General features: G+C 42.0%; 1 protein-coding gene across 4 annotated transcripts in view; it reads right to left on the bottom strand.

The window, feature by feature from the left end:
• Positions 1–20411: 20411 nt before the first annotated feature.
• The window catches only part of CPPED1 (calcineurin like phosphoesterase domain containing 1), a 283606-nt gene continuing 278700 nt past the window's right edge, over positions 20412–25317 (bottom strand). For all 4 annotated transcript variants that reach the window (XM_073591161.1, XM_073591163.1, XM_073591164.1 and 1 more), the window contains one exon: positions 20412–21261. In XM_073591161.1, the coding sequence (XP_073447262.1) occupies positions 21032–21261 (230 nt within the window). In that variant the 3' untranslated portion in view covers positions 20412–21031. The remainder of the gene's footprint in view (positions 21262–25317) is intronic.

Here is a 25317-nt window from a genome sequence, read left to right as displayed (position 1 = left end):
CCTTCCTAGGACCCTCTGGCAGCACAATAAGACATCAGTCGTCTTTAAATAGACCTTGACCGCTCTCACTACATCAAGACAATGTAGTGAGTTCTCTACCCTAGAACATGGTTTTGGAAAAAACAATGTTAGGACAATATCTTGGTTTAGGTGAAAACCTGAAACCATCTTAGGCACAAAACTAGATTGAGGACACAACACGAACCTGTCCTCGTCGATAATTAAATATGGCTTCTTTACAGGAAAGAGCAGCCAACTCCGATACCCTTTTGCAGAGGATATAGCAACCCGAAACACTATTTCCCTTGTCAGAAGGACCAAGGAAGTATGCTGTAATGGTTCAAAGTGCTGTTTTTGCAAAACCGACAAAAAACTAAGTTCAAGTCCCAAGGGTCCAAGGGTGGTCTTACTGGCGGAATAAGCCGCATTACCCCTTGTATAAAAACCCCAGACCAAAGAATGCAAAGCAAGCGGTCTTTGAAATAAGACCGATAAACCCGAGACTTGGCCCTTAATAGTACTCAAGGCCAGCTTCATTTTTATTTGTAGAAAAAAAAAACAAGAATTCTACCTATGCTATATTTCCGAGGGTGCCAACCCTTGGATTCACACCAGGAAACATAAGCCCTCCAGACTCTATAATATATGACTCTGGAAGCTGGCTTCATTAATGAAGGTAGAAATCACTGACCCGGAGAGACTACGTCTCTTCAGAATGTGGGCTTCCATAGCCAAGCCGTCAAACTCAGAGTTTGTAAGGTAGGATGGAATATCGGCCCCTGTGAGAGTAGGTCTGGCCGTAGTGGAAGGGACCATGGATCCTCCACCGCCATCTTTATGATTTCTGCATACCAGGACCTTCTGGGCCATGATGGGGCTACAAGAATTACTGGCATTCTTTCCAGCTTGATCCTGCAAAGAAGCCGTGGCAGCAACTTAATAGGGGAAAAAGCCTAAATCAGTGAAAACTGACCCCATGGGGTCACCACGCATCTGTTTCGCATGTGAGTGAATCCCTTGTCCTTGACATAAAGTTGACCAACTACATGTTGAACCTGGGCACCAAAAAATCCATGTCCAGGATCCCCCATCTTTGGCATACAGCCAGAAAGATTTTGGGGTGAAGGGACCACTCCCCTGGGAACAACTGCTGGCGACTCAAGTAGTCTGCCCGCCAATTCTCTATTCCCGGAATGAAGACTGCCGATAGAACATCCTTTTCCGCCCAAGCTAGAATATGGTCCACCACTCTGAGCTGCATGACCCTTAGTGTCCCCTTGGCGATTGATATAGGCCACAGCTGTGGCATTGTCGGATTGGATCCTGACAGGACAATCCCGTAACCTGAATGTTTAGGGCTTCAGATTCAGACGCGCTGCCCGAATCTCTAGGATGTTGATGGGCAAGGCTCTTTCGGTTCTGGACCACTGTCCCTGGAGATTTTGTCTTTTCCAGTACTGCTGCCCAACCTGAAAGGTTGGCATCTGTCAGAAACCACTTTCCAGGTAACTGGTCTGAAGGATTTTTCCTTCTGCAGATTCCCGGATACCGAGCACCAACTGAGGCTCTGGGACACCTTTGGGGACAGGTAAATCTAGAGCTGGAACCATTTTGTTCCAAGCATACAGGATACTGTTTTGCAACAGTCTTGAATGGAACTGGGCATAGGGAACCGCTTCAAATGAAGCTACCATCTTTCCTAACAACCTCATGCAAAGGTGAATGGAGGGATCTCTTTTTGACCTAACCATCTACACTAGCTCTCTTATGGCGTTGATCTTTGCCTGTGGCAAGAACACCTTTTTCTGGGCTGTGTCTATGATCAGACCCAAGTACTCCAGCCTTTTTAGCGGTTTTAAGGAAGACTTCTCTAGGTTGAGAATCCAACCCAGATTTTTCAGGTATTTGGTTGTAATGCGCACGCTTTACTCCAAACAGGCCACCGACTGGTCTATTATCAATAGAACGTCTATATACACCAAGACTGTTATGCCCTGTGTCCTTAACCTGGCTGGAGGTGGAGCCAGAATTTTTGTAAACACCCGGGGTGCTGTAGCCAGCCCAAAGGGCAAGGCTACAAACTGAAAATGCTGATGTTCTACCTTGAACCGCAGAAACCTTTGCTGAGTGGGAAATATAGGGACATGCAGATATGCATCCCTGATGTCAATAGACACCAGAAGTTCTCCTCCTTGTAGGATAGAAATCATTGACCTGATCGAATCCCTGCAAAAAGAGCAGATCTTCAGGAACTGATTTAGATTTTTTAGATCTAGAATGGGTCTGACATCTCCATTCGGTTTTGGTATCGTAAAGAGGTTTGAATAAAACCCCAAACCTTGCTTTTCTGTGGGGATTTGTATGATCACCCCCCTGAGCCATTAATCGGTCTAGTACCCAAAACAGATTGCCTTTTCCCTGGATCTTTGGGAACGTTTGACCTCAGAAAACGAGACGGTGGAAACTCCAGAAATTCTAGTTTATACCCTAGAGTCACCGTGGGGATGACCCATTTGTCCTGAATTTCCTCTTGCCAGACTTCTGGTTTCCACCCCCAGGACATCTTTTGAGCCTGGGCCTGACCCTGAGGCTTTCCTCTAGACTCTGACAGCAAAGGCCGTCGCCACTGCCTAGAGGCTGATGCCCCTGGCGCAGGAGAAAGAGCCCGCTTAAATGAAGGGCATTCATTCCTTCTCTTGACTGGCAAGAGTGTATTTTTCCCACTTGAAATCTTTTGGATATATTAGTCATTGCCAAATAGCTGCTCCCCATGAAAAGGAAAACTAGTCAGGAGCCTTTTGCATGGTGCTTCGGCTGACCAATTTTTTAACCACAGGATCCTACACATGTGTACTAGCATAAGCACAAGGCCTGGTGAATAGAATCTTTAATGGCGTCTGTGGCAAAACATAATGCTCTTGGCAGTTCGGCCAAATCCTGTGCTTGTTGTACAGGAACCTCCTTAAGGGCCTGTCTAAACTGGTCCGTTAGGGACTGACAGATGCCTAATGCAGTAACGGCACCTGTCAAAGAAAAAGAGGATTTTAACAGGAATTCCACACTTTTATCTGTTGGATCCTTAAGCATTTGTATATTGTCTACTGGAAAAGTTAGACTTTTATTCACACTGGAAATCGCAGCGTCAACTGCTAGTGCATTCCATCTTTTGGTGAATTTCTCCTTAATGGGATGGAGTCTGTGAATCTCTTTGGAAGGAGAACATGCTTATCCGGGTGATCCCATTCAGCATAAATAAGCTGTTTTAGCAATGCATGGACAGGAAACGCATGCAAAGGTTGTGAAGGTTTAAAGGAACCCAAAGAAGAAACAGAAACTTTCAGCTGACTCCGTTAGGGGTAGCTTGAAAGTGGAACGAACTATCTCCGTAGGAGATTGTACCAGCAATGTCTCAGATTGTGAGGCTGAAAAGGGTTCATCCACCGTTGTTTCAACTGCAAAGGAGTAATCGTTTGTCTTTCCTCCTGATCGCCTGAGGGTAACACCTCATCCTCTACCCACTGTCCTCTTGGTAAAGGGTCTAAGGTGGGGGATCTAACACGCTTCCTTTTGAATAGAGGATGTGATTAAAACTGCTAATCTTCCTTCTAGGCCTAGCAGGGCAGAGGAAAATGCATCTTCAGTCACGTATACAGGGGCTGAGATGTGAGAAGCAGCTGCACCACCAATTGGTTCCAATGACTCACCCTGGCTTGCCACATCTGGTATTTCCGGAGAGGATGACAGTGTGGAAGCACGACTGGAGTTCCCAGCGCCTGGGGATGAAATTTTTGGTACCTTCTTTGTGGTGTCTTTTTTGGGGGCCATAGTGCTAAGCATAAAAGCAGAGACACTAAGTAAATGCACTACTTGCTAAGCAATAGTCTAGCAATACAATGCCACTGTCAGGAAAGGTTCCCTCCGCAGGTAATATTGATCATTTGGCGTGCAGTACCGAGGTCCACCAGCAGGTGTCTCCTGGCAGTTTGGAGCTGTCAGAAGAGCTTTTTCCTGCTGGTATTTTGTCACCTTTGGGCCGCAGTACTGGCGTCCACCAGCGGAGGGATCCTGGTAGTATGGAGCAGGTATTACCCTTTGCAGACATGTGTCACCTGACTTTAATTAGCACCTGCAGTATAAATACCCGGCAGGTGCACACACCCCTTGCCCTGGTATTGTCCTTGAGCCCTGACCTGCAGCCTGCATCCTGTTTACCTGATTCCTGTACCTGAGACCTGATTCCTGGAGCCTGTTGATCCTGTTCCCTGTCTGTTTCCTTACTCTGGACCCCTGAGCCTCCTGTGATCCACCCTCTCTTGTCCTGTTTGTTTCCCTTCCCCAGCTGCTGACCTCTCGTTGATGAACCTGGCCTGGCTCTGTTTATGATCTCGGTATTTCCCTTGTTTATATTTGTTCTGTTATTATAATTATTTGTGGGGTTCTGTTTTGTATTAGTTGTGGTGCACTGAGTGATATTGGAGGTGGTTGTGTTATATTTATTAATTTATCTTTAATAAATCATTTATATTTTCACTTATACACGTCTGGGTTTCCTCTCTTGCAGTCCACACAGTTCTGGTCTTATCTGGTACATGACAGCCACTAATAAAGTTCAGCTTGGTGCTGAGTAAAATGTACTTCCTGTTTGGAAATGCCTGTATGCATTCCCTTACGTGCCCCCAGCGTTACTGTGTCCTGTGTGTCAGACATCCATCTCTCCAGATTCTGGCTTGAGAAGCATCTGTTTTGATGTCTCAGCTCGGCGTCCCCAGCACCTGTGCCGTGTGCTCCTCGTGGACGCTACGTCCCACACACGGCGCCGTGCCTAAGCCATGTCCCCTCTGCTCATTAACCCGCCCCCTCTTGTTTAAACTAAACAAGCAGTCCATGCGCGGACAGCATTTGGGTCTGCCAGTGCAGACCCGCGAGAGGGGAGGAGAAGGGGCGGGAAATTTAAACTTCATGCAAAGGCTGTATGGCTTCTGAAGGGACATAAAAATAATCAACACAGGGAAGCTGCCGCCGCACCTACTGTTGTACCTCCCAGCCCCTTAGTTCCCCCAGGGGGGAAAAGAACATGCTGAGAAGCAACGTACCGAGCTATGTGCATTTACTCCCTCTAGTGGAGACTTTAAGGCATGACAACATTTAACTCATGAAAAAAAAAACCATAGGTGGACTTTTTACAGTTCCTAGGCTTCCTCCCTTAGCTTATCCTCGCCACAGGATACTGCTGTAACAGACAGATCCAAACTTCACCCATCATGGCGGGCTGCATTAGCAAACCTTCAAGGACCTGGTCCCTTTTTATCGGGGTTCCACTCCCTTGAACCTGTATTAGCACCCCACCAGGAAAAACTTTAGGTAATGTAAGCATGACCAAAAAGCCCTGGGTCCCGGGGTCCAGCCCTGCAAGGAGAGGCGGTACAGGCAAAACCTCGATCTTCGTATACTAGGCCCTGAGTACCATCCACCTTGGCCTCAGTGGCACTTTGGATGGATCTGGTCTATGGAGGCTGTTTAAATCCAGCAAGGATCCCTCCAGCGGAGCTCTTCAGAGCACAACTTAGACACTGGCGAAAAAAGTGGTATGGTATGGGAGGGGTTATATAGGGAGGCAACTTCCTGTTTAGGGTGTGCCAGTGTCCATTACCTGAAGGTGGCTATAACCCACATAGTAATTACTATGGTGCGCTATGTCCCGTGATGTACGATAAAGAAAGATAGTTTTTTATTTAAGCTACATTAATAATTTAGTTTATTCAGCACGGAATGGAGCTTAATTATGTAGCATGAGGTTGTATATTCTGCAATATTTAAATTTTTGGTAAACTCATTCAATGAATCCAAGCTCTGCAAGCTGAGATAACATGTACTGCATTGATGCATTCACATAATGTCACAGTAACCATGTGATAAACCAAAGTTCAGGAATATTCCTTTATCCCATTGTTTTGCAAATCGATGTACATTACAAACTATATGATTGAATCGGTTCTGATATTGCTGTTTTACTAACCTGACAGCTTATTATTCTAAATAGAAAACCTCTATTTTGTTTGCAAATATTAAAGATTCTAACTACCAGCAAGAATAAATCCTTACATTTAAAGAGCACCTGTCAGATCTATCATGGCAGCGCCTGTTAACGGGCATCCACTCACCTGCTGCCGCCACATCCCTCACTTGTTGTGTCACTGCCGCATCACCAGCCATCCCATTAAAGTGAATGGGACTGTCGGTGAGTCAACAGCAGGTCAGAGGAGGAACTACTGCGGGACAGTGATGACAATTGCTCTTTAAAAATTATGATTTAAATCGAGTTGATTTAAGTCAAACCTTTTTACTAGTGATTTAAATCATGATTTAGATCAGGAGTTAAACTGACTTGATTTAAATCAAATCCACCCTGAGTCAGTGACTGTGCACGGGTAGGACTGTCCCAGAAGAGACAGGGGAAGCCAGGATGATATCATCCATGCAATTGATGTGGCCCATTCTCTGAATCAATGCTGAATCGTGCAAGGCTGCATCTAAATGCATCGATTCAACTATTATTTTCCACACTCCTAGTTGCTTTAGGCAAATGCTATTTGTTGAGTAAAACATTAGTTCATAATTTAGCATTGGTGCCAAAGTATATCCTGCAGTTCCACACACTACTGCATTCAAAAGTTAGGAAGTATGAATCATTACTAGCTAACAAATGTGGTAACAGAAATAAATGTGACTCACAATGAAAAATATGGAAAGATTGATTTAAAGCACAATGAAGGTATTTTTCTTTGCATAAAGTTACTCTGATATCATGAGGATTGGGACTTTGTAGGTGCAAATAATTTGGAAGAAATATCAAATATAGTATATAAAAAAATTATTTTATTTTGAGGAGCAAAATAAGAATTAATTCATAAAAAAAGAGAGGAGATACACTGATGGTTAGTACAATTAGTTGAAGTTACAGCAACACAGCAATATATGATGGACTTCCCAACATGTTTCGCCCATAAGTCGGGCTTGCTCATCGTATGCAACGTACAGTGCCTTCTATTGAGAAACACAGACAATTGGAACACATTAGATTAATTCAAAAATACAAACTTTTATATCACAACTTATTCTTATGCAAATGCGTCTCCTCTGTCAGGGTACCACTGCTTACCTATATCTCCTAAAAAAGGGACCAAGAACTGCCGGAATGGCTAGATAGTTTGCTGCATCAGAAAAAAACATGCGCTAAAAGTGGCCGTAGATGGTAAATAAAGACTAACTGAAAAAACAATAACCCATAATGTCAGAGAGAGGGAGATGGAATGTTCTTTCAGACATCACGGGGACAGAAAGCTATAATGGGGTCTACTTACAGAGGCAGGTACAGCAGCTTGCTAAATACCAGGGGCCACACACTTTTAGATACTCAGATCGCTTTAGGGATATCTAGTAAGCACAAGTAAAGCGACAATTGGGACTTGCTGTATGATGCCAGCAGACAGAGATAATAATTTTCAATAGTCTAAAGCCTCATACACACGATAAGACTTTGTACAAACTTTCCCGTGGATTTTTATACAAAGGGCGTTGGCCTTAAACTAATTAAGCATACACACGGCAGACTTTTTCATCCAACTTTCACCAAATCACATGGTTTTTCAGCTCTTTACTGCAACCCTTTGGTCAACTTCTGTATCGGCGAGATTTGACACCTGCGAGCCCCGTTGCAGGAGCCAGCGCCGAGCGGGAGAGGAAAAATGTGTTTTCTCCTTTCCCAGATGAGCGACAAGCATTGCCGACAGGTGTTTGGTATGAATCATGAGGGGGAACTCCACGCCAAATTTTAAATAAAAAACTGGCATGGGTTCCCCTCCAGGAACATACCAGGCCCTTAGGTCTGGTATGGATTCTAAGGGGAACCCCCTACGTCGAAAAAACGCTGTAGTCCCCCCAAAATCCATATCAGACCCTTATCCGAGCCCACAGCCCGGCCGGTCAGGAAAGGGGGTGGGGATGAGCGAGCGCCCCCCCTCCTCATGAGCCGTACCAGGCCGCATGCCCTCAACATGGGGGGTGGGCCCAGAAGCAGAGCGGTCCACTAGATGGAATTAGGAGAGAGATGGACATAAGGGGGCGGTGCATGACCATGAACTTGGAGACAAAAGAGGAAAAAATTCTTCAGGAGCAAAACAAAAAATATATATATATAAACAAAAGGCACAGACATGTACAATAAAGTCACAATATTTAGCAGGACAGCATGATATAGATTCCCAACATGTTTCACCCATAGCCTAATTCACCCAAAAAGGGGATAGGATCCCTATCCCCTTTTCGGGTGAATTAGGCTAGAAGCACTGCCCTGGGAGTGGAGACACAGGTGCATACTTAAATCATTTTGTACATTTCATTGTCATAACATTTTGTCTTTCTGTATTTTTAACATGCAACATGAATATTGTATTTTCTAGTTTCTATTTTCTAATTATTCACTTATCTCTTGTATATGTCGTTCATTTGTCTATTTGTTGTTCACCTTAGAAGGCCTGTACTTCCAAAGGACAGCCCCCCTGAAGAAGCCCGATCTATGGGTGAAACATGTTGGGAATCTATATCATGCTTTCCTGCTAAATATTGTGACTTTATTGTACATGCCTGTGCCTTTTGTTTATATATATATATATATATATATATATATATATATATATATATATATATAAATTTTGTTTTGCTCCTCAAGATAAATAATATACTACTTTATATCGAATATATTTGACGATATTTTTGCACCTATAAAAATCCACATTTTTTCCTTTTTTGCTCTTATACTAACTTGGGGTTTGGTGCTATTATCTAGCTGTATTATCCATGACCAAATAATATGAACTTGGAGACGCAGTTACATTTACAAAACAAAACAAAATTTTAATAACAAAAAGGAAAACCAAAATAAGTAATTATACAAAATAAGTAAAAAAAAAATACTCGAAACAAAACTGACATAGTGAGCAAAGCATGAGTTAGCTATAATAATGTAAATGATAATTAATTGTAATGGAAATTTGTAAGTTCTTTATATAATTGTATTGTATTTTGTATGTATCGCACACTGCCCTCACTGTGCACACGGCACTAATAATGTTTTCAGTACATGTTTACATTCTTTTGAGTCCTGATTAGAATTAGCCTGCCTATGTAACGCCCCTTGTTACCATAAACGTACAATTGTAATATTAATGTGATACCTACGTAATCATGTGCATAAAAACCTTCAATTGCGTCATAATAAAGCAGAACAGTTATTTGGAAAGATGCTGAGCGTATCTTTTGTGTCTGTTCCCTACTGCAGTAGTTATTATTAATTTGGAACCACTAATCAATATGAGGATAGGAGTTGCCTATCATCAATTTAACCGAGTCAGCATGGTAAGCTTTGCCTTAGGAGGGGATTCCAGGTGACCCTGAGTATCCGAAACGAGGAGCTTGAGACGATCCGGGAATTTCAGATAATCAGCCGGCTGAGGTAAGCCTTTTGCTTACATTTGAGTTATCAGACTTCCTTGATTGGTAAGGCATTTTCGGGACAAAGGGTACCTATTTTACTCCCCTTAATTGAACTGTATTGATTGGTGATTATATGTTATGTTGTCACTGTCTATTGTCCATCGGAGTGTTATAGATAAGAAAGGGTAGAATAGTGCTGTTCACAGGTATATGTAGTAAATCTGCTAGATAAAGTAGTTTAGAGAGAAGAGGGTATAGGCACACGTAGAGAAGAGAGAAGACTGGCCAGTCATTATGGGCATTGAATTAAGTAAGGGAATGAAGGGTAAGAGACCCTCAAAAATGCCCAGCACAAGAGGAGCGCTATATATGAAACAAAGGTGCGGTTCCACCTATACTGAGCCCCTAGATTAATGGTTAGAGTGGACATGGATCCACAATGGGTAACTGGGTTACCAAAGGCCATAGAGACTAAGAATCATGCAGAGTAAACAGCTATCTATGTGAGCAGGATGGATCAAGGGTGACATTAACACTAGAAAGAAAGGGACATTTTCATGTTAAGTTGTGGGATGAATTTGGGGTCAGGCACTACCACTAGTAAAAATCAGAAACCGAGAAATGAGAGGTAAAACAGAATACTTTATATGTTTTCAGAGAGGGAAGATGGGATGAGCACTCTGGCTGACCGTCTGATCATAGAAGCTAGATATAAAGGATTTCTGAACAAAATAAGGAATGCAGAATTTAAGGCAGGGAAATATTAAAGAGTTAAAAGAAAGTGAGAGAATGATATGCATGTGTTGTGTACAAATGGGAAAAAGTAAGCGATTTTAGAGAGATATTGGTGTATGTGTGTGCGAATGCTGGGACCTTTAGTTCTATTGCTTGTGTGTGTCATGTACGCAGATGTGACCCCCTCCTTTGTGCTCTCATGAACGAATGTGGCTGAGATGAGAGGTCAGTGATAAGCTGGAAGGACACCATGCCAATTCCAGTTTTTTTAGACAAAACATTTATAACAAAATGTGCCGGGTTAATTTAATGGTAAACAATGTGATCGCAATTATTTTGAATCTGTTTTCCAAACATGGTAAATGAAGGTTACATTTAACCGTGTATTATACAAATTGAAAATCTTTTGAGAGTGGAAACAGTGCATTAAAAAAAGGGAAATTAAGTAAAATTAAGTAATGAATATTCATTTCTAATTTGAGTTTAACTATTTTATTAATAATATTGATATATTGAAACTGGTTTAGACAACCTTTGGTTGGAAATGAAATCCAGGTTATTGGGGAAATTTGTAAAAATGGGATTAGTTTAGATTAAGATAACAATTTTTGTAATTTTACGTTTATACAATAAGCCCTTATTGAGAGAAAAAAAGATTAAGATGAGGTTGTTATTTGGAATACAGCTGCCATAATATTTAACAAAGCCAAGATGGATGGAATACATAAGAAGTTTTTCTACAAAAATTTAATTTCAAGGTTCTTGATAATAACTTGATGTGTGAGTTATGTGATGATGTGATGAGTTATAATAAATGATGTGAGAGTTATAATAAATAACATTTAAATATAACAGACCCATCACATCAAATCCACACACCCTGTTAGGATAGATGCCACCTGCAGGCAGTTGTTTTATAGTTTTTGATGCTTTCTGGTCCATCATACAGTTTGTTGATCCTTTTGTTTTTATTTATTTTTATTTTTGAAATCCAAAGCAGAATGTGTGGATTGTGAAATGATGTGCCCCTTTTCCTTGTAAGTGCAGTGGTATAAGCAGAAGAATATTTTGGATTTATGGGCATCTCTCCATGACCACAGGATATTGTTATCATTTATCATAATATTGCCAGGGAAAAGTTATCTTTTGAAACATGAAAATGGAGTTCTTACACAAACAGCATTATAGAAAACAAGCCATTGTAATATATTTATGTAGCTGGACCCAGTAATGAAGGGTTCACCCTGATATATCAGAGCTGTAGCTTTTATGCAAAGGTGCTAGTATACAAAGTTAGATATTTGTTTTGGTCAAACATTTAATTTTTAATGGTCCGACATTCTGCACAGCATATATACAGCTAACTAAATGTTTGCCTAATGAAAGGTTTAAAATATGAGTTTGTTTATGTACAAATCTAACAATGAAAAATGCGTACATTTGAATCCAGCCATCTTATTGCCTTTATTGGAGGAGGCTGGAGACAAAGGAAGACACGTGTGTTAAATTGATGGTGTAGGAATCAGCTGCTGTGAGCCCAGTGCGGGACACACTCCCTGAAGACCCAGATATTACATTTTTTGTAGATTTGAGTATGCAGTTTATCACCCAGAAGGATACTCTGTATTCAAAGTCATTGGATCCTTTTTCCACAGCTCCAGAAGCAGAGCTCCATGTTTTAGCAAAGCCTGTGAGCTATAAAAAGAGTGTATATTTATATAGATAGTCGAGATATAGACAGCTTTTGGTTCCATTTAAAGGGCCAGAAGTTTGTTTTTACTTCGGCAGGTAAACCAACCAAGCATGCCAAGTTAATTTGATCGGCTGTTTTCAGCCTTCCAGGTTCTTGCTGAAGTAGCCATATTAACTTTAAAACTCACACATGGAAGCAGACCAGGTGACTAAGGATGCTGCATTTACAGCTCCGGACACTTGATGGGTCTGTGCAACTCACAGATTCCACCCTAGTTCTGGCCCAGTATAGCTGGGATTAATAATTCAACTTTAAGGACCCCAGAACGAGAAGAACAAGTGGTCCACAGGGGGCAACTTCTTAAGAAACAGGACTTTGGAAAAGGTGATTATTTATGTCTGTCAGCCACTCTTTTCCCTCCAGCTTGACACGTGGACTGTGTCATCAGTCACAAGAAGTTATGGCTGCCTTAGTAAATGAGCATGGGATAGAGCCAGGGTTCTCCACAATTGTTTTTATAACATACCACTTCTTGTTTTACCTGTTACCAAAGGTGTTACCAAAAGCTGAACATCCCTTCCAGAGATTACAAAAAGATATATCCAGATGCCCAAGTCAAGATCTTACAAAAGTATGCATTTTGTCTGTATGGACATGTTTTTTTGATGTCCAGTGGCAAATGCTACTACAAAGGCCACAGTAAAAAGTGTTATCAGAAGTAGTTTGTAAGTACAGAGTGCCAGAAAGTACAGAGAGTAACAGGAAATCATTTTTTATAGGAGAGTCCTTACTAGAAGTTTTTAGGTTTTATTTTTACACCCCCTACTGTCTACAATGTAGCGGACAAAGTAGAGTAAGAAACTAGAAAACTTTTGCCTGAATGTTTTCTTATATTTTATGAAGCCCCTAAGGGGGATGTTGGACTCTCTCCCTATGGGATTTGGTTTGGGAGTGTGTTACTCACTTGCTTATATTTTGTCTCAGCAGCTGAAGTCCTCCATTCGGATCTCACAGAGAATGTTGCTGATCTTTTAAGGTTTTTGACAAACTCATTTATGTGTTTTTTCCCCAATTCCAGTTCCTAAAAGTTTGGAAGGATCTAAAACTAAAGCCAGGTGACTTGTGGATTGTTAAGAGACATTTATATATAAGGAAATGTTTGGAGACTCAACACAGCATCTATTTCATGTATAGTTTTTGCAAAACTTGAAGGAAAAGTCACCTGGATCCACACCAGATACTGCAAAAATGACCAAATTAAAAAAATCTCTGTGTTTGATTTGTTTCCCTCTTGTGATCACAGTCTAGGGTACTTTTTGATTCAATTACTTTAATTGTAAGGGATATATATATTTCACAAACAAGGGGATTATTAGAGGGGAGGTTGGGACTTTATATGAAGCATGTACCAGCAAGCAGGTAGTAAGATGAACATAGAGGAATTTATTGACATAATACCAGAGCACATACGTTACAATCGCACAATGCATACAAGATAAAACAGGTAAGTACATAATGTCATATAATAAACATTCATGATAATATTGTTCATACAGTTGATAAAAAGATGAACAAGGTAAAAAGTTAAATAGAAGTAACTCACGATACCACCTGGAATAAATTCCCTAGTACATCAAGATTTCAAGGTAGGGTAAAGTAGGGTAAAAACCAGTAATATCTGCTGGACCTAAGGCCTCACTAGACCTGTGGGGGGGGTTGGAAAAGATATAATTGATGAGGACTGGATAGACAGTTTAAACACGGCATATGTTGGCTCAACGCGTTTCGTGGCTTCCATGCCACTCATCAGGAGCGAGCCCGTGTAGTATCTGGAAATATATTGGGATAATTACATAATACAATAGGACAAGAGACATTGGTAATGGGGGAGCGTGGTAAACGAGCCCCCAAGGTTACTGTGTGGGAATACTCACTGAGAGACTGTATAGTGACGGTGTAGCGACGGGGCCCCATGAGCCATCCAGGTGACCCCCACCGGGAGCCGAGGTGGGGAGCCCCGCAGAGACGGCAACGAACGCCGACCAGGGCAGGCACAGGAGCCGAGGAAGGTCTAGAGAAAAGTGAATAAAAGTGAAGATATGTAGGCATGTAAGGAGAAAAGTAAGAGGAGAGAGGAAAAGGAGCCCCCAGAAATGGGGTGGAGTGATGGAGAGTGTGGGAGATAGGGAGGAGAAAAACCGTGATGGAGTGAAGTGAGGTGGAGAAACCAATTCAACTAAGTGTAGTTAACAAGGTGGGAGAAGTAGTGAGTGTACCTGAAAGTGGTGAGGTCCTGAGAGAGGAAATTACGAGGTGTGTGATCGCCTGTGTAGAGAACCTCGAGTGCCCGTGCCGCCCCGGAGAGCGTCCAGATAACGCCGCCGCGAGTGCCGCCCACCAACGTCACGCCGTGTGGCGGGGGGAGGAGCACCGCAAGTCGGACACAGCCGGCAAGACGGCGCAGAAGAACCTCCCCATTGGCCCACGAGGTGGAGTGAACGCTGCGCGTGACGGCACTGCACAGGGGAGGCCGCACGTACAGCGTATTGCGTGACGTCGACGCGCATTGGCCAAGTGTCCACCCCCCCAGGGGGAAGGCCGGGGGGAGGGAGGAGACCCGCAAGGCGCGTCGCGGCTCCCGAGGGGGACAAGGACCAGGCAACAAGGCGGCCCCGCCGAACTACACCACCAGCAACAAAGCCCCATCAGGATTATGGGAAGGGTAACAGGGTAGGGAGAAAATAAACAATATAATAGATAACAAGGGATATTATAGATGGGCTTGGTAAAATGAGAATACTAAGGTAAAACACAGGGGAGGTGTCACTGAGGTCATTGGGGGCAGGGAAGGTAATAGGTTTGGGCACATAGAGCAAGGCACAAACTTCCATCCCTATGCATAAATACAAGAGAAGGGGGTTAACCCCCTTCTCTTGTATTTATGCATAGGGATGGAAGCTTGTGCTTTGCTCTATGTGCCCAAACCTATTACCTTCCCTGCCCCCAATGACCTCAGTGACACCTCCCCTGTGTTTTACCTTAGTATTCTCATTTTACCAAGCCCATCTATAATATCCCTTGTTATCTATTATATTGTTTATTTTCTCCCTACCCTGTTACCCTTCCCATAATCCTGATGGGGCTTTGTTGTTGGTGGTGTAGTTCGGCGGGGCCGCCTTGTTGCCTGGTCCTTGTCCCCCTCGGGAGCCGCGACGCGCCTTGCGGGTCTCCTCCCTCCCCCGGGCCTTCCCCCTGGGGGGGTGGACACTTGGCCAATGCGCGTCGACGTCACGCAATACGCTGTACGTGCGGCCTCCCCTGTGCAGTGCCGTCACGCGCAGCGTTCACTCCACCTCGTGGGCCAATGGGGAGGTTCTTCCGCGCCGTCTTGCTGGCTGTGTCCGACTTGCGGTGCTCCTCCCCCCGCCACACGGCGTGACGTTGGTGGGCGGCACTCGCGGCGGCGTTATCTGGACGCTCTCCGGGGCGGCACGGGCACTCGAGGTTCTCTACACAGGCGATCACACACCTCGTAATTTCCTCTCTCAGGACCTCACCACTTTCAGGTACACTCACTACCTCTCCCACCTTGTTAACTACACTTAGTTGAATTGGTTTCTCCACCTCACTTCACTCCATCACGGTTTTTCTCCTCCCTATCTCCCACACTCTCCATCACTCCACCCCATTTCTGGGGGCTCCTTTTCCTCTCTCCTCTTACTTTTCTCCTTACATGCCTACATATCTTCACTTTTATTCACTTTTCTCTAGACCTTCCTCGGCTCCTGTGCCTGCCCTGGTCGGCGTTCGTTGCCGTCTCTGCGGGGCTCCCCACCTCGGCTCCCGGTGGGGGTCACCTGGATGGCTCATGGGGCCCCGTCGCTACACCGTCACTATACAGTCTCTCAGTGAGTATTCCCACACAGTAACCTTGGGGGCTCGTTTACCACGCTCCCCCATTACCAATGTCTCTTGTCCTATTGTATTATGTAATTATCCCAATATATTTCCAGATACTACACGGGCTCGCTCCTGAGTGGCATGGAAGCCACGAAACGCGTTGAGCCAACATATGCCGTGTTTAAACTGTCTATCCAGTCCTCATCAATTATATCTTTTCCAACCCCCCCCCACAGGTCTAGTGAGGCCTTAGGTCCAGCAGATATTACTGGTTTTTACCCTACTTTACCCTACCTTGAAATCTTGATGTACTAGGGAATTTATTCCAGGTGGTATCTTGAGTTACTTCTATTTAACTTTTTACCTTGTTCATCTTTTTATCAACTGTATGAACAATATTATCATGAATGTTTATTATATGACATTATGTACTTACCTGTTTTATCTTGTATGCATTGTGCGATTGTAACGTATGTGCTCTGGTATTATGTCAATAAATTCCTCTATGTTCATCTTACTACCTGCTTGCTGGTACATGCTTCATATAAAGTCCCAACCTCCCCTCTAATAATCCCCTTGTTTGTGCTATAGATTTGGGATGGAAACGCTTGACCTTACCAGGTCTTGGTTTCATTTAAAGTCCCTAGGGATGGAAATGGGTGACCTTACCAGGCCATGATTTCCGCAAAGTCCCTAATACCAAAAACCCCCTTCTCTTGGATATATATATTTGAAAAGTAGTTTAGCCATGTTGAAGTCATATTTGTCTTTTGTTTGTCTTCCATTTTATGTAGAATTGCCTGTGTTTACATATGCTAATAAGTCAGCATGCCAACAATTCAGCTAGAAGGCCATTCTGGCCACAGGAGTGTACAGCCAGTACTCTGTAAATATGGCTTATCAATAATTTGTTTTTCACAATGAAAAGTCATTTGGTAATGAAAAAAGTTGCTCAGCTATTATTTTCTCCACAATGGAGTTTTTGCCTCTTTGGCCAGGACTACCTCCACCTAAGCGTGTGGAGGTTCCAGGTTAAAGGTGATAGCAGGTATGGTTAGTGATCAAAATATTGATCAAAAGAGGGGAGACTGTAATGGAAATTTGTAAGTTCTGTATATAATTGTATTGTATTTTGTATGTATCGCACACTGCCCTCACTGTGCACACGGCACTAATAATGTTTTCAGTACATGTTTACATTCTTTTGAGTCCTGATTAGAATTAGCCTGCCTATGTAACGCCCCTTGTTACCATAAACGTACAATTGTAATATTAATGTGATACCTACGTAATCATGTGCATAAAAACCTTCAATTGCGTCATAATAAAGCAGAACAGTTATTTGGAAAGATGCTGAGCGTGTCTTTTGTGTCTGTTCCCTACTGCAGTAGTTATTATTAATTTGGAACCACTAATCAATATGAGGATAGGAGTTGCCTATCATCAATTTAACCGAGTCATAATAATAACCCATAATTAATTCAGCAGATCACAGACAGAGCAGCAATGATTTTTGTATATAAACATCTGAACATAAAAATATATATATAAAGTATAGTACTATAGGCCAAAAAGGGGAGTGTGATTTTAAGGGAGAGAGTTGTTGTAATCCCACAAAACATAACAAAGACAAAGGGGAAAAAAGAAAGGATGGAAGACGGAAGGAAACGAATGGGGCGGGATGGGGAAAGGGGGAGAGAAAAGGGGAAAGGGGAAGGAGGGGAGGGGCGGGAGGGAGAAAAGGGGAGGGGAGAGAAGAGGGAAAAAGAGAGGGGGAGAGGAAAGAACAAAAGGAAGGAGGAGGAAGGGCAGTTAAAGGAATAGATAAATAACAATAAGCCAGGAATGAGGATATTAAAGGAACGGTTTGTAGCTAAGCATTTCTTTTAACCGGGGATAGACAGTAGCTTTCAACAAATAAATCCAACGTGATTCCAGTTGCAAAAGTTTTTGATCGTTACTGCCTCCTCTGACATCAGGGGGAATGTGTTTGAGGGCCATAAATTTGATAGTATTGAGGCTAAAGCCATGATAAAGCCCCACATGGAGGCTTATTGGCGTTTCCATTCTCCGTTTCTTTATCAGAGATGTGGGGCTTTATCATAGCCCTCAAACACATTCCCCCTGATGTCAGAGGAGGCAGTAACGATCAAAAGCTTTTGCAACTGGAATCACGTTGGATTTATTTGTTGAAAGCTACTGTCTTTCCCAGGTTAAATGAAATGCTTAGCTACAAACCATTCCTTTAATATCCTCATTCCTGGCTTATTGTTATTTATCTACTCCTTTAACTGCCCTTCCTCCTCCTTCCTTCTGTTCTTCCCTTTTTTGCCCCCCTTCTCTCTCTTTTTCCCCCTTCTCTTCCCTTTTCCCCTCCCCCGTCCCTCCTTCCCCTTTTCTCTCCCCCTTTCCCCACCCTCCAACCCCCCTCCCCCTCTGTTTCCTTCCGTCTTCCATGTTTTCTTTTTTCCCCTTTGTCTTTATGTTTTGTGGGATTACAACAACTTATCCCCCCCCTCTCCCTTAAAATCATCCCCCTTTTTTGGCCTGTAGTACTATACTTTATATATATATTTTTTATGTTCAGAAGTTTAAATAAGTATATACAAAAATCGTTGCTGCTCTGTGTGTGATCTGCTGAATCAGTTATGGGTTATTATTAATTATAGCTAACTCATGCTTTGCTCACTATGTCAGTTTTGTTTCAAGTATTTTTTGACTTATTTTGTATAATTATTTATTTTGGTTTTCCTTTTTATTATTAAAATTTTGTTTTGTTTCGTAAATGCAACTGCGTCTCCAAGTTCATGGCTATGCACCACCCCCTTATGTCCATCTCTCTCCTAATTCCATCTAGTAGACCGATCTGCTTCTGGGATGCTGTTTTGCTCATTTGACTCTCCTAGTGCATTTGGATGACCGTATGGACGCCCAGGGTGTCCCTGCTAACAGCTGGGCACCCGTTTCACTGTGTTCCTAGTGTGTGCATCGCCGCTTGTTAGAAGTCTCTCCTATCCTTTTTGACTGGCGAGCTCTCCTCCCTCCACCACCAGAGGGAGTCCTGCCTCCATTCATCGACCGAGCTTTAGGACCCAGCAGGAATGGACGAGCGAGGTAATGCAGCGAGGTTCGCGTATGCACAGCGCGGTTCTTATGTCCGCATCCGGTGTTTACACCGGATGGATGGTATTTAAAGCCACTCCTAGCAGCATGGAGACACTGCGGGAACCACAGGACACATGTATGCTGCTCTTCTCTATTCTGGTAACTGTAGATAGTTTTTACCCTGTAAATGGCCATTCTTTGTAACTTTACATTTGTGATTCTTAGACTATCGAATATTATCTCTGTCTGCTGGCATCATACAGCAAGTCACAATTGCCGCTTTACTTGTGCTTACTAGATATCCCTAAAGCGATCTAAGTATCTGAAAGTGTGTGGCCCCTGGCATTTAGCCAGCTGCTGTACCTGCCTCTGTAAGTAGACCCAATTATAGCTTTCTGTCCCCGTGATGTCTGAAAGAACATTCCATCTCCCTCTCTTTGACATTATGGGTTATTTTTTTTTCAGTTAGTCTTTATTTACAATCTACGGCCACTTTTAGCGCATGTTTTTTTCTGATGCAGCAAACCATCTAGCCATTCCGGCAGTTCTTGGTCCCTTTTTTAGGAGATATAGATAAGCAGTGGTACCCTGACAGAGGAGACGCATTTGCATAAGAATAAGTTGTGATATAAAAGTTTGTATTTTTGAATTAATCTAATATGTTGGAATTGTCTGTTTCTCGATAGAAGGCACTGTACGTTGCATACAACCAGCATCCCCTGAGGAAGCCTGACTTATGGGCGAAACATGTTGGGAAGTCCATCATATATTGCTGTGTTGCTGTAACTTCAACTAATTGTACTAACCATCAGTGTATCTCCTCTCTTTTTTTATGAGTGAATTCTTATTTTGCTCCTCAAAATAAAAGAATTTTTTTATATACTATATTTGATATTTCTTCCAAATTATTTACACCTACAAAGTCCCAATCCTTGCGCTTTTTTACCATTCAATTTCCGGATATGGTGCTAAAAATCATTAGGTGTGTTCGTGTTCATAATAATTTGCCTACTCTGATATCAGATACTGCATATCTCCTCAGTACTACCCTTTTCTTCCCCACTCATTATCAGACATTCACACCATTGTCTACATCTTTAATTACACAACTTTTTATTTCATTCTTTACTCACTTTTTTTGTAATTTTATTTTTATTTCTGTTTGCTTTGTTTCGTCACTTATATATCCCATTATCAATGGAAGCAGACCCAGGTTTGATTGTTGTTTGCATATTTGTATTTGAACCTGTACAATTGTAAGCCTTTTGACTGTTACTCAATTTGTACTTTTTGGCACTATCTTGTACCCTGTTTTGTATTATGCAAATTCACGTTAATAAAAAATGATAACAAAAAAAAAAAGTTAGGATGCAGTTCACATTGATCACAATGTAAAAAAAAAAAAAAAAAAAAAACCCAGTAAAGAGAACAGGTTAAGATATAAGGGATTCTAAATAAAAATTAAATCATAGGTAACATATATTGCTTATTTCTAAGATCATCATTTTATTGGTTTGAATATAACTTGAAGTGAAAATGAAGTAAACATTGCATGCCATGTCATACTGGATGTAAAATTAAACAGAAATAATGAAAGGTTTTATTTGTATGTTTAACAGACCACAAGGCGGAAAAAAAAAATTTCAATGTACATATATTTTAGGAGTTTACAATTAAGGTAGTAGGAAGTGCAGCTGACCATCACAACTGTTACAATAATCTTTTACTGATCATGTAGGGTAAATGGATCTCTTTTTCGTTGCTGTTACTACAAATGTGTTTTTCTGTGGGTTTTGTGTTCTTTGATGTCCACTGTACAGGTGTGTATACTTGTATGATTTTTCAGTTACATGTATAAAACCATGCCTGAAGAAGGGAACTATGTATTTGCAAAAGCTTGCAAAATATTTTAGGTTAGTCACACAAAAAGGTATCCCCTACTCTCCTACTTCTATTTTAAAAAAAATTAAAGCTGAAAATATAAAATGGTATCAAAGATTTCAGAACGCCCATTAAAATAACATTTCCTAAAATAATTTTCTATTATGGTTTAAAATATAAAATCATTGGAACCCACTCTGCATATAAAGCATTATATTCTCCCTCTTAATACTTCTTGATTAAGTCCATAATATCTTGATCAAGCCCATGATTTTTGAGTTTATCTAGGCTGTAATATCTGTGGACAATTTGGTTTTTGGTGACAACTACCACACGCACACCATGTTCATCTTCTCCAAGCTGGCAGCCAATGGCTGATGTCACTACCATATCCAGATCTTTATAGGTTCCACCAGCATTCCGATGATAATGTCCTGAGAAAACAGCCTTGACACCTGTAAAAGAAAGAATATTAGAAGATTAGTGAAATCCAACATTTGTAATATTGTTTACTATATGTATTTACCTTGAAATCTTATTCTTTGAGTCTACTGAGGGACACAGAGATATAAAAACAATGATAACTGTGGGGTTTTGTGCATCTGTCCTCAACAGGTGTATACTGGCAAACAGAAAAACCATTGAAGGCCTGCTCACTATAACCCCACCCCTAACTTTCATCCCTCAGTTTTATTAGCAAGAAGTACAGTGATCCAATTACCCCCAATGGATTCCCAGAGAAGGATTTTATGTTATTTACATAAATCTTATTTTCTGTATCTGGACATATGGATATAGGAAATCATAGATATGTGGGATGTCCAAAGCAGTCTAACTGAAAGGTATGCAAAAGCCATTGAGAAATCCAATGGATGTGGAAATCTTACTAGAAGAGTATTCGAAGGTATAATTATTCTGTAAAAAAAATAAGGATAAATATGGGAATCGCTAGAAAGGCAATAATTAATCTGATGTTCCAGAAAAGGACAGGTAGGTAACTAGTTGGAGACTTATCTGAAAGGATACTGGACCTTAAAAAAAATGAAGGGCAACCCAGCAACCACCATAAAGAGACAACAGGTGGGTAAAAACCAACAGAAAAAGCGGTTAATAAAAAACAAGAATGTCTGCAAGGGAAAGAATATTATACAAAGTAGGTCTCAACCAAAGTTCAACCAGTGAACAAATAGGAGCTGTAGCAGAATACCTTTAACCCTCAAATGCATTGAAAAAGAGATCCGAAATAAAACAGCCCTTAAAGAGCAATCAAATGGAGAGAGGAAAGAAGATCTTCGATTTAAAACAAATAGGGATGGAGTACCAGGTCTCTTAGGGAAAAGGTGGAGAGATTCACATTCCTATTTTAAAGGAAAGTCTAAGGAAAGAACATTGGCAGGGGTTACATTAATAAAATTGGAAAATGCTAAATCTGGTGCAGCTGTAAATGCTGGACATAGCGCACTACAAAGTCCAGCTTTCCCAGGAACAGTCACAGGAAAAAGAACAGTGGATTACAATCAATTTCATGTACCAGTGGTCCTGCAGCTCGCAAAAACAATCCAGGAAGATCACAGGAGCCCAAACTAAATACAAATAGCAGCGCAGAAACCTCGTCAGTAAAATAGTAACAATTTATATAACATGAAAAATAGCACACTTACATCTTAGATTCCTGGCATTGAGCATAAAACCTGGATAGGCATCGCAGGGCTGTCAGCATGTATCAGCAGTCTAGGGGTTTGTGCATCGTAAAGCTGTCAGTGTGGATCAGCATGATGTGGGTCTCTCCCCACTAGCACACACAGCCTAAGGCCTCATATACACAATCAGATTTTCTGACGGGAATTGTGTGTTGACAGACTGTTGGCCTAAAATCCGACCGTTTGTACGCTCCATCGGACAATTGTTGGATTTTCCGCGGACAAATGTTGGATATCAGGCTTATAAATTTTCCGCTGACAACGGACTGTTGTCAGATTATCCGATCATGTGTACACAAGTCCATCAGACAAAAGTCCAAAGTACAAACACGTATGCTCGGAATCAATGCTCACCAATCACAACATTAGAAGAAGGTGCCCAAAGGGTGGTGCTAAAGAGCTGAAAAACCACGTAGTACGTCACTACGTTCATGTTTATTGGCCGACAACTGTGTGCCATTTGTATGCAAGACAAGTTCCTGGCCAATGCCCTTCGGACAAAAGTCTGACGCTTTGTCTGCGGAAAATCCGATCGTGTGTACAAGGCTTAAGTTTTACAGCTGTTAAAAGATTCTGCAGGTGTTGGGTGTTCTGCACGGAGATGACTGCCTCGTAGAGAGTGGGGCGGTGCAGGAACAGGGGGTAACGCGTTTCAGAGATTTCTTCCTACTTTGTCAAAACCTGCCCCATGGATTTGTATTATTAAGGGAGTTTAAGGCTGCTTTCACGCTGGGATGGCGGGTCCGTTAGCGGTAAAGTGCCGCTAGTGTAAGCGGCGCTTTACCGATGTTTAAGCGCTGCTTTTCGGCCACTAGCAGGGCGCTTTTAACCCCCAAGAATGGGTTAAATGTGCCTGTGTTGTGGTGCTTCCGAAGTGCTTTTCATTACAATGGGCAGGGGCGGTGGAGCGCTGTATACAGCGCTCCCAAACTGCCCCAAAGATGCTGCTTGAAGGACTTTTTTTCCCATCCTGCAAGCGCACCTCCCCAATGTGAAAGCACTCAGGCTTTCACACTGGGGAAGCATGAGAGGCAGTTTTCAGGCGCTTTACAGGTGCTATTTTTAGCGCTGAAATGCCTGAAAACTGCCTCAGTGTGAAAGTAGCCTAAATTAGGGGTCGACTGATCGTTTTTTCAGGGCCGATACCGATACTTCGGCTGCCTTTCAGGCTGATAGCCGATATCAGGTGCCAATATTCTGTAGATTTAAACATTTTATTTTTACAGTGTCCTTTTATATTTTTTTTATCACTGTTATTGCTGTCACAAGGAGTGTAAACATCCATTGTGACAGTAATAGGCAGCACAGGTACTCTTTATGAAGGGATCTGGGGTCTATAAGACCCCAAACCCCTCCTCTGCACTTGAAAGTATTCAAAACGTCAAGATTTGCATTTTTGAATCGTTTCTATTTTTTAAAACTGACGCCTTTAGGATGGCAGTAATACAAAAGTGATGTTATGACATCCCTTCCGAGTTACTAGATCCGAGACCTGAACAAAGCCGACCTGCCAGCCAACGGATGTGCCGACTGGTCACTCAGGCCTCAAGGTGGGACCTGGAGACCCAGGCGGAGTGGGGGATGTCCCCTCTCGCTGCTTGTAATAACTGCAGAGCAGCTGCTGAGCCATATCGGTTGTTATTACAAGAAAGCCGACCGTCTACTCCAAAGCACGGTACCAGGGTGATGCCTGCAGCTGCATGCTCAACCTGGTACAACCCCTTGAAGCAATATCGGTAACATTGGTAAGTTTGTGACTGATACTTAAAAAAAGTGAATATCGGCCACACCGATATTTGGTCGACCCCTAGTTTACATAGCGTCAGTTCGGGAGGGGGATTTGGAATGTGGAGCACTATATGTCAGTGCTGTGAAGAATAAATTATCCATGTAGTCAATTAAACCCTTTATATGCATTATTGGTGTAATAAAATTATCACATGAGCACATCCCAAAGATAGCATTAATGAATGGATTAAAAGTCATACAATATTATATAAAAAAGCATTATATATAAAAAAACCCAGCTAAGGTTAGTTAATACAAGGCAGTTATATTTATATCAAAGAAAATTAATTAAATATGAAAAAAATGGTTACATGTTACACCATTAAATAAATGAATCAATTAAAAGGAATGTACATAAATCAAATTGAATCAAAATCTGACGTCAAGCCGAAAATTTACTAGCATGTCATCCAACATTTGTTGGCCGAAAGTTGGACAAAATTGTCAAAAAGTGCATACTAACGGTAAAATTTTAGGATGATAGTCTGTCAACAGACAATCCCCTGCCAACAATCGGACCGTGTCTAGGAGGCTTAAGGCTGGTAATACATTAAACAATGTTCTTGTACAATTTTCCTTTAGATTTACCAAAACCATATAATATGAAGTCACACCTAAACACTTTCAATTTGTATGCAATCAGTCAAGCCCTTGCACTACATAGTTGAAGGTAAAGCTAAAGGAAACTGAATATGAAAATAGTATAATGTATGGCCAGCCAGTGTGGTATTTGCATTTGGAATCTATTGCTGTGAACCTACATCATGCGTTCAAAGGAGCTGTCCATGCAAGTGAAACAGGCCATTGTATGGCTTCAAAAACTAAAAGACGAAAGCACGGGGGCGTGACTTGACGGCTCGTGTGGATGGCTGCCTAGTCCCTCAGCTCCGCAGTAAAACCGGCCTGAGCGACTATCCAAGCGCCACCAGAGAAGGGAAAACGATCCCACCTTGTACCCCAGACATCCTACCACAGTGGGAGAACCATGCTGAAATGGAGGAAGGACTCTACACTGCCAAGGAA

This window comes from Aquarana catesbeiana, linkage group LG06 (assembly GCF_042186555.1).
Source record: "Aquarana catesbeiana isolate 2022-GZ linkage group LG06, ASM4218655v1, whole genome shotgun sequence".
NCBI lineage: Eukaryota > Metazoa > Chordata > Amphibia > Anura > Ranidae > Aquarana > Aquarana catesbeiana.
Note: the sequence above shows the minus strand (reverse complement) of the source record. Positions and strands in the feature narration are given on the sequence as shown.